Source organism: Perca fluviatilis, chromosome 8 (genome assembly GCF_010015445.1).
Source record: "Perca fluviatilis chromosome 8, GENO_Pfluv_1.0, whole genome shotgun sequence".
Classification (NCBI taxonomy): domain Eukaryota; kingdom Metazoa; phylum Chordata; class Actinopteri; order Perciformes; family Percidae; genus Perca; species Perca fluviatilis.
In genome coordinates, this window is record NC_053119.1 from 20075037 (window position 1) to 20084749 (window position 9713).

At 40.6% G+C, this 9713-nt stretch overlaps 1 protein-coding gene across 2 annotated transcripts; it reads right to left on the reverse strand.

The window, feature by feature from the left end:
* Positions 1-454: 454 nt before the first annotated feature.
* si:dkey-29p10.4 (E3 ubiquitin/ISG15 ligase TRIM25) lies at positions 455-8564 on the reverse strand. 2 transcript variants are annotated; one of them, XM_039809628.1, is made up of 8 exons: positions 8266-8564; positions 4999-5538; positions 4574-4929; positions 4348-4443; positions 3382-3630; positions 2821-2843; positions 1585-1739; positions 455-1417 (listed from the first exon to the last, which is right to left on the reverse strand). In XM_039809628.1, the coding sequence occupies exons 1-8, from the start codon at positions 8507-8509 to the stop codon at positions 873-875; spliced, it is 2208 nt and encodes a 735-aa protein (XP_039665562.1). In that variant the 5' UTR covers positions 8510-8564; the 3' UTR covers positions 455-872. The 2 variants fall into 2 exon arrangements, with proteins under 2 accessions (XP_039665562.1, XP_039665560.1); XM_039809626.1 differs by having other exon boundaries at positions 4574-5538.
* Between the last annotated feature and the right edge of the window lie 1149 nt (positions 8565-9713).

Below are 9713 nucleotides of genomic sequence, written 5' to 3' on the forward strand. Positions count from 1 at the left end.
TTAAAACTATGAAATCATAATCGTAGGTGTTGATTAGACCTTGATCTTTACAAAGCTCTATCCCCCTGAGCTTTTTCCTTCAGTCATTTTCAGTTATAGTATTTACGATACTTAATTAGCCAACAAGTTTGGATTAACCTTGATCCATGGCCAGTTGTCCTTGACCACTGGAATGTTGGTGCTCTACCAATCGTCCAGAAAGAGTTTATGTAAACACTACTTTGATACCTCTCAACGTCAACCACACAAACCCCCAGTCAGAATAAATGAGCCTAAGAAGATTGCAAGTAGGAAAGCAATTTAACAACTGTAGCGATCTGTGAGATTATTAGGAGTTTGTGTCAAAGGCAGTGTTTGTTGTCAGTAAAGCCCACATGCTGCGGGGACCCACACACACACCTGGGTTTCTATTTAAACGTAAATAGGGAGGTATAAAGGCAAGACATAATGCAGGTTTTACTTTGCTTTCGAAACTGACATTTTATTACTGTAAAGTTAAGACGTCAAGAAAATTTTGAAAATTTTTAAAACATTCAAAATGGAAATATCAACTTTTTTATTGATCTGCACTGATAACATTCATCCCATGTAAAATCTTGCTCATTTTGTTCTTTGACAATGTAAAATCAGAAGCATATGAAACTTAAAATCCTGTTACAAAAATATGCTGCATGTAAAAATGTATAATGAATGGCCTCTAGGAATGGCCTCTAGGATTTTTGCAAAAGTAGAGCATTATATACAGTGTATAGAGAATTTTACAGATTAGTAAATTTTTCGATGATGAAATAGTTTTTACATATAAAAACATCACTGCGCTGCCATGTATTCTGTAAATTTCCAGCTCAATTGACATACCAGTATTGCATGGTTTATGACTGAAAGAGATCACAGATGGCCAGGTGTGTTTTAGACACAGACAAGGCTGGGTACAGAGGGTCAGTGAACCTGTGTTTGTATGAATGCATTAAAGCTAGACTGCCCCCTGGTGTCACATTAAAGAATGATAAAATACCCTCCTCAAAGTCGAGGAACACTCCTACCCTCTGCAGCCCGCCTGCATCTACAGGAACCGCCACCTTGTTATGCAGAGCTTCCATCTTCTTTTTGTCACAGGCCAGGCACCAGGAGTAGGAGTTGAAGCCCAGACGAGAGTTGTCCTTTTGGCCTTTCCTCTCTATCTGACCCTCACACAGCCCCACCTTCCAGCGACCCTCATCCATAGACACATCCACCTCCCAGTACCAGCACCCTCCCTCCAGGGAACAGGAGGCCAGGACCTGTGGGAAGGAGCTGAAGCGAGCCTCCTGCTCTGTGTAGGCCTGCTGGGATTCGCTGTAGGTCACCTTCCTGTTGTTATCAGACAGCTGCAGCTTGGGGTGGGCTGTATCTGCATCCAAGATAGGAGTGGTGCCATCTGTACACCGGAAAGGAAGTTAAAGAAGAATTTAGCTGAGCAGACTAACTGAATATGCCACCTTTGGGCCTACAGGATGCATTTATTCATTTGGTTTATTTAGCCATTGGTGATTCATAAGTTAGTGGAAAGTAAACAGGTATTGGTAACAAAACCACTTGTCTCACATAGCAGTCTGTAGAGGTCTCTGTATTTGCCTGGCACAGTGATGACGACTGTGTCCAGACGTTTCTCGGTCCACTTCTGCAGACATTTCAGCCGAGCCCGATCCACTTCCTCTGGGGCCTCGAACTGGTCCGCACAGCCCCCCATGCTACTAGCCCTGGTGAAGACAATCAGAGTGTAAACATAAAGATTTAAGACTATTAAACTTCCTTATTCCTTAATATATATGGACAGTTACACATAAAAAAAAAAAACTGACCACAAAGTAAGTTGACAGTTGCCCAAATATAAAATAAGAAAATAAGTAAAACATACAGTACATAAACAAATACAAACCAGCAAACAAGCACACTCTGGTAAATATTGAGTAGTTACTTAAAAGTAGCCATTAATATTTTAGCAAACTTAGCAAGACTGGATAAAACTGTGAAAAAAAGGACACAAAAACCACATTATACATCAGCCCCAACAGATTGCAGCTGTCATTTGTAATAGGACATTTTTTTTTATTTTTTATCTATAACCTAGTTAAAAAGGTAGCAGAAATGATGGCCTGTTCATAAAAATGTACTTAACTTATTTTTCTACATGTATTTGAGCAGTTTCATACAGAGACAAAACTATTAAAAGGGTTTGTTCGCCAAAATAAAAATAAATAAAAAAATAAAAAAAATAAAATTCTCAACTACGTCTTGTGGTATCCAGCCATGCAGTTTTGTTTTATTTTGCCCAGGTCAGTCTGAGATTTGTGCCGCAACTCCTATATACTGAAGTGGAATATAATTTTGTTTGTACTCACAGCACTACAATTTCACTTAAAAAAAATTCAACGACAACATCTCTTTCAAGAATCAGTATCCCTGATTATCTCTGGATAATCCACAGAACACACTGTCAACTGATTTCAGACTATTTCTGCAGAAGAAAGTAGTTCCAGGTAAAACGGTTGATGATTGTCCAGAGTAACAGGCACTGATTCTTTAAAGGCACGATGCCATTGAATTTTTATAATGTAATTCTTCAATGCTGTCAGCGCCAAAAACAAAATTCTGTTTAACAAATATTATGACTGGATGCAGAGACGGATGTCTCAAAACCTTGACACTGACTTCTGCATGGCTACACACTACTAGAGGTAGGTGAGAAATAGGTTTCTTCGAACCAACCCTTTAGGACTTTCATAAAATGTTCACAAATCACCTCTTTACATGCAACTAGGTAAGAAGGAAATCACTTACAGTTGGGCTACCTTGCTGTATTCCTGTCATGTCAGAAAGAAGAAAAATACATATTCTTGTGTTAGTGTCCATAAGCCAACAGTATATAGTTTTGTGTGTGTGTGTGTGTGTGTGTGTGTGTGTGTGTGTGTGTGTGTGTGTATATATATATATATATATTTCTCAAAGGCAGAGCAGGATACCCAGGGCTCGGTTTACACCTATCACCATTTCTAGCCACTGGGGGACCATAGGCAGGCTGGGGGAACTCATATTAATGTTAAAAAACCTCATGAAGTGAAATTTTCATGCCATGGGACCTTTAAAAAATATATATATTTTATATCTACTGCAATCACATAGGAAAAGTAACTACATTTACATACTGTGAATCGTTTTTTCAAAATAGAGAATCGTTTTTGAATCGAAAATCGATTTTGAATCGAATCTTGAGCCTAAAAATCAATATTGAATCGTGACATATTCTGAATCGTGCCTCCTTTATATAGGGGGCACAATTCAGAAAATGTCACCCCCACACCCACCCACACTTTTTTGTTCTTCTCCTAACATCAAACACACCATAATGAAGACCTGGTCCATGATGCGTTTGTCTCCCTTTGCATCAGCCAGTCCCTCCAGGCTGTGAAGGCCTTGCTGGATGGATTGCAGGGAGCTCCGGAGGTGGCCGAGTTTCTCATCTAGTCCCCCCAGAACCCTGTTCTCCTCCTTTGTCACACACTGAAGAGCTGATTGCTCCTCTTGCTCCAAGGCCTCTCGGATGGCTCCGTACTGCTGCTGCACCCCTGCTCGAGCCTCACTCAAAACCACCTGGACAGACACAATGTACATCAATAATGTAATGTAATGTAATGTAATACAATACTCTAAATTGCCTAATCACCTAAAAGGCTCTTCTCATTGAAGTTAGAGGACTCAGATGTCAAATTATTGGTCTACCATGCAACCAACAAAAAAGGATTGTAAAAATCTGTATTTAAGATTGTTTTCTCAAAAAGGATGAACATCAAACCAACTTTAAATAGTAAAACATTTTAACACTGCTAATTTATTTTATGAATCCGACTTTTATAAATCTTGAATGTGTAATTAACTACATGCGTAACCATATCCTCAACTCACAATACAATTCAGATTGTACCATGGAGATCACCATATATCAACTTACAAATAAATGTTGAATTTGTTTTTTCTTCTTTTTTTACAAATTCAACTCTTCTCCAATTTAAAAATTAAATTAATTTGTATGAGGACAAGTCTTCCGAGTCTTTTATGAAACAGTGTGCGTGGTTCACATGACTGTAGAAATTTCTTTCATTTGCATCTGATCATGCTTACCAGCAAAACTCTAATCTCAATACAAAGCTACATTCTGTATTCTGTAACTGTTTTCCCTTCAAAACATGCAGGTTAATCTGCACATTTGTAAAAACATGTACATCACCTTGAGTCAGAGAAAAACATTTTTTTACCTTGTAATTCTAAGCAACTTAAATACGACCATGATTTAGTGACTAAACAACTTACTCTAAAGGAATCTTTCTTCTGTGCGAGTTCAGTCACCCTGTTCTTCACTTCCTGCTCAGCTGCCTGAAGTTGCTTAATTTCTTCTTTTAGGTTCCCCTGGAGGAAAACGTGCACAGAGATTTAAAAAAAATATACACTTATTTATTGCTATGGCTATGTTTATATCTATCTCAACTTTACCCACAATTACAGTGTATCTACAGTATATGTATTGTTCACCACTTACCCTGAGCTCTATCTCTGCATCCCTGATGCTGATACAGACGTGGTTGCGGTGTGAGCCTATGACAGTACACACTGTGCACACACACACTCCACACTGCCGACAGTAGATACGGTTTATCTCCTGGTGCTCCTGGCACCTCCAGGGAGAAAAATCCTCCATGGGAGGGACCAGGGTGTGATTCTGAAAAACAGGGGAGTCCAGGTGGGGACGCAGGTGCTCTGTACACATGGAAGCTCCGCACACCAGACAGGTCTTAACAGCGGGCTGATACCTAGTTTTAGGGCAATAATGGCAGCGCACAGGGGTGGCATTTTGGCTCTCTGACCCCGGGAAGATGGCAACACGAATTGGGGATCCTGGAGCATCAACAGGATGTTTGGTGGATATCAGGGGAGACTTGCTGACATGGTGTACAGGAGACTTACCTTTACCAGGAGTTGAGACCCCAGGAAAGGAATCAGAGTTGGCAGATGTGGCAGGTTTCTTTGGCGACACATGAATTCCTGTCACTTGTGTGTCTTTCTTGGGGGTTGCAAGAGCAGGTGCATCACATATATCTACTTCATTGGATGTGTCAGAGTCATCCAATGAGACAACTTCTAGTGATTTATGCTGGTTCTGCTGGATTGAGATGTCATGTGGCACATCACTTGCAGGTACTGCCTTACCATCAGAGTTGTCACTGGAGGATGTGCCATCACCACTCTCCGACAGTGTAGATTCTAGGTGCACTGCTTTCTTGGATGTCTCCACACTAGTCGACTGCCCAGGTTTATCTGAGAAGGAAGTGGTGGCAGTGTCGGTGTCATTGGACCACTCGCGGGGAGACGCCACAGTTGATCGCTTTGTGTCAGGTGGCTCTGATACAGGTGTGCTGGCTTTTCTCTTCCCGAGAAGTCGGCTGGTGAGTGAGGGCCTCCGCAATGTGGAGTCAAATGTGTTTTGTTCATCATTACTGGATGTGCCTTTGAAAATATAATTCAAACAAAGCAAAATTAGTCAGAGGTAAGTTTAACTTAGCACTTTGACAGCAATACTTCACAAAACACACCTACAAGGTGCCTTCTGCCGAGCACAACTGCGGTTAACTGTTACTGCCCACCGAGCAGTTCCGCTTTAGGCAAATCAAGCAGTGACTTTCGAACCCGATCGCACTTCTGTGAGTTACTATGTTGCCTTGTAAGCTCACTTAGGAACACTATCACTGGGCCACAACGGACTGACATGTAACTAGTAGTGAAAACACTTAATTGTATTGATGATATTTGCCTAAGAAACTGTACTGTAGTTTGGTCATGCCATGGCTGATACCTGATCCACTTATTAAGGTCAGTATCAACACAAATACCTCACAGTTAGAATTCAACTTAAAATGACTGTGTGCATTTGTGATTTAAAGTCGCTGCTTAAAGGAATATTTCACTGCTGGAAAGCTGAATATATCTTTAAATTGGGTCACTTATGTAGTAGAAATGTGAAAAGAAAATTGAAATTGGTGCCTTCTAGGCCGAGAAAAGCCAGAAAATGTGTTTTTGGCTTATATGGATGAAAGACACCAAATCCCAGAATGCACCTGCTTCGCTGCTTTATGAGTCCACTCCCAAGCCACGCCTACCGCTCGACAGACCGACAGAGGCATTCAACTCAACTCAAGCGTGTTTTATTGTCATTTCAACCATATACACGAAACAACGTTTCATCATGACTGAAGTGGTGTTACACATTTAAAATATATAAAACGACATTATATAAAAACGACATACGAAACAAGCTACATTTAGTGCACACGCATTATATGCTCCGTGAAGTTCAGCTAACGCATACTAGCATTAGCACTTGGTGGGCTGTAAACACCAAGAATAACACAGCCGTGAATTAGCATGGAATGTAGAATGGTCGGCATTTAACAGTCACAAACTCCACCCGCAGTTAGCAGTTAAATGGATACAAATCACCACATTTCTGCACCACTCCGTGTTAACACAGCCCACCTCTTTTACCCGGTGACATAGCATCTCTAGCACGTAGGGCTAGCAGGCCTGGTAGCTGGACAGTCCGGTACACTATTCAGGCATGTTTCCACAACAACAAAAACACGGCAGTCTCTGAACTCACGTTGGGAGTTTCGTTGAAGTTGGATGTAGTCCAGTTTGTGGTCAAAATGAGCGGACACTTGCAAGCAGGATCCGTAAAGTTCAGCTAACTTTACATCTGAAGCGTTTAAAGACTCTATTTGTCCATTGTTTATTTCCAAAGAAACACGACAATGTATAAAAGGCTCCATTACCTTGTACCTCACGTTATGGCTCCGTAGCAGACGTTTTTATAAAAATAGGCTAACGATTGTGTCATAACCAAGCGACTTACTGTCGCAGAGTAGAGGAATTACCGTATAGTACAGGAGAAGCTCGCAGGCAGTTTGGACTTACATGAGCTGTTTAGGTTTAATTACTGATGTTAACTAGCATTTTAGTTAGCAATAATTAGCCTGTGCCCATGTTATCTCCTTACATATACCTACACTCTCCGTCTCTGTAAGACTGGAAATGATTGAGATTTCTCTTGGCACAGCTACCAGAAGACTTACAACTTTCAGACACGTTGCTCACATCACATTTACATTGTCTCTCTCAGTTGGAGGCTGCGCAGTAAAGCAAGTGATCACCAGAAAAGTGCTTCTAATAGCCTTCACTGGTCTCCGTACAGACCAACGGGCTCTGTTGGTCTATTATATATATATATATATATATATATATATATATATATATATATATATATATATATATATATATATATATCTCAATGGCTGTAGTCCTTTGCCTCTGGCCAAAAAATCTTCCAATGACGCAAAAATTGTCATTTTACGTCATCGGAAGATTTTTTCCAGACCCCCAATGTAGAGATCTCTCATGTTAGGGGGACATGAGGGAGGGAAGCACGGTCATTCAGAAATACTACTGGGTTTCTACTGATACAAAGCTGAATGCTAAATCAGTGAAGTATCCCTTTAATTCCTGTGGCATCAGTCATAAGTTAAGCAGTGAAATAAATTCTATAATGCAGAAAGGGTAAGAGGCCAAAGAAAAACTATGCAGATGTATGCTAAACACAGGAAAACTGCATAAGCACATAATGATTAACACCTGTCAAAAATTTGTCAGACCTTTACCCCCACTCACTGCTTAAGAAAAACAAACTTTGGAGAGACCCCTAAAACTGTAAACAAAAGTAGAACTTTAACTAACATTACTAACCTTTAAAACACTTACGAACTTGTGCATTTTAAAGATGTGATTGTAACTACATCTTTTTGCGTAAAACGTTAAGGACGTGGATGGAATAGCATCTTCCGGTAAATAAGTCAAGACTATATATTAGGGTGCCAAAAATACAAATATTCAAGTAGCTACGGGATAACGTTAGTTAGCATTAGCAACCACCTAAAATAACAAAGGAAAATTGACTACTAGCTAGCCTTGGGGATATTCCAGTTTTAATATAACATTACGTTAGCCAACGCTATTCAAGTGGAGCCACGTGAAAGGCAGCTAGCTAACGTTAGAGACCACTACCGTTAAGTCAGCTAGAACTCTTTAACTGTCAGCCACATCTTCACTTGTATATTCGGCCACTTCATAAACTGTTTTTTTCACCGCCCGATAACAAGCCACACAGTTTTAACGTTACCTTACCTGCAGCGCTGCGAGGCTGAATCCACGGATTGTTGTTTGGCAGCCGTTTGCTATCAAACGGCAGAGTCTGGTACACTGTTTTACACCTCCACTCCGGGCAGTGGTACGGCCCGTTCGGGGCAACACTCCACAAGTCTCCGATACACCGTTGGCAGAACCGGTGGTTACATTTCAGAGTGATGGGGTCCCGGGTCAGCTCGTTGCACAGAGGACACCTTGCCGGAGTGTCCAACGACGCTCCCATTTTGTTTTGGCTGAATTTTTGAAGTTTCTGTTTCCGCGATGCCAAGCAGTAGAGGCGGGGCTACATCATGTTTGAATTCAGCTCCCCCTCCCGGTAGTGGATGTCTTAAAGGTACAGTCCATGGATTTGTAAAATTTGTAGCATTCTCCAGAACCAAATTGTACCCCAAAATTACTTACAGAAGGACCCCAAACCACTTAATATGCAACTACACTGTATAGCCTACTACAGGCTACTTCTAGCTACATCAGAGGAAGTCATTGTACTTCTACATTTAGCTGACAGAGAACGTTGCAGATTCAGAATTTGATCACAAAATATCACAATTAAAATGTGGAGTAATCAGTCATTTGCCTCATGGGCTCATGGCAGTGTGCTACCAAAGCCGGTCTACGGCTTATTAGAAATTATTTGGTGCTACCAATCCGCCCGTTAGAGCCAATCAGCAAAAAGCTTCGTTAATCAACCACCAGTGTGTGTGCAGTGAGAGAGAGACCGATGGGGTGGAAAGAAAAGAAGGCAATGCAAATTAAGAAAGTTTTTGTTCAAATACATTTTAGCAAGTCTTTTTCGTCAACGATATTGCATGTTGATATCGCCACAGTCAGCGTTTAATGACGGTGGTGCTGTCTCATATAGCCTATCGTTAACAAATTTAACACTTCAGCAGAGGTCAGGGGCGCAACTCGCAACTACCCAGTGTCAGAGGTGTATTCAACAACAATTTTGGCGCCCCCCACAAAAAATAAATAAATAAATAAGTGTGCCGGACATCATCATGTAACCTATGGGCTTTAAATAATAAATGTTTATTTTAAAGTATATCAGCCACTGTAGGCCTACCAAAATTATAAATAATTATATAATTAATACATTACATATTTATAAATACTGGCTCGACATTAATGTTTGCCCTTGACAACCAAATTGTGACAAGTGGCAACCTATAATCATCACCCCTGGTTGCCCCCGTGGCAACCACGTTATTGTAGTCCACTTTTTCTTGTACTGTATTTTCATTACAATAAATAAATCATTGATGGCATTTGAGCATATGCGTTGCGGATGTTTAAATTTGCGTTCTGATTTGTTTACTACGTCCCCGCTGTCAGACATAGGCTAATTGTTATATTTTCCATCTCTGTCTGCACTTTTTGCCCAAAAAGGACACAGTGAATAGGTTGGTCAACAGAACTTCAAACCA

What these genes read in the sequence shown, in the direction of transcription:
- si:dkey-29p10.4 (XM_039809626.1), bottom strand. Translation starts at nt 8,509, where the DNA reads ATGGGAGCGTCGTTGGACACTCCGGCAAGGTGTCCTCTGTGCAACGAG. An exon ending in ATGCAGAGATAGAGCTCAGG is followed by an intron (nt 4,444 to 4,573) that starts GTAAGTGGTGAA and finishes GTTTTCCTCCAG; the next exon opens with GGGAACCTAAAAGAAGAAAT. An exon ending in TACAGCAAGGTAGCCCAACT is followed by an intron (nt 1,740 to 2,820) that starts GTAAGTGATTTC and finishes TGTCTTCACCAG; the next exon opens with GGCTAGTAGCATGGGGGGCT.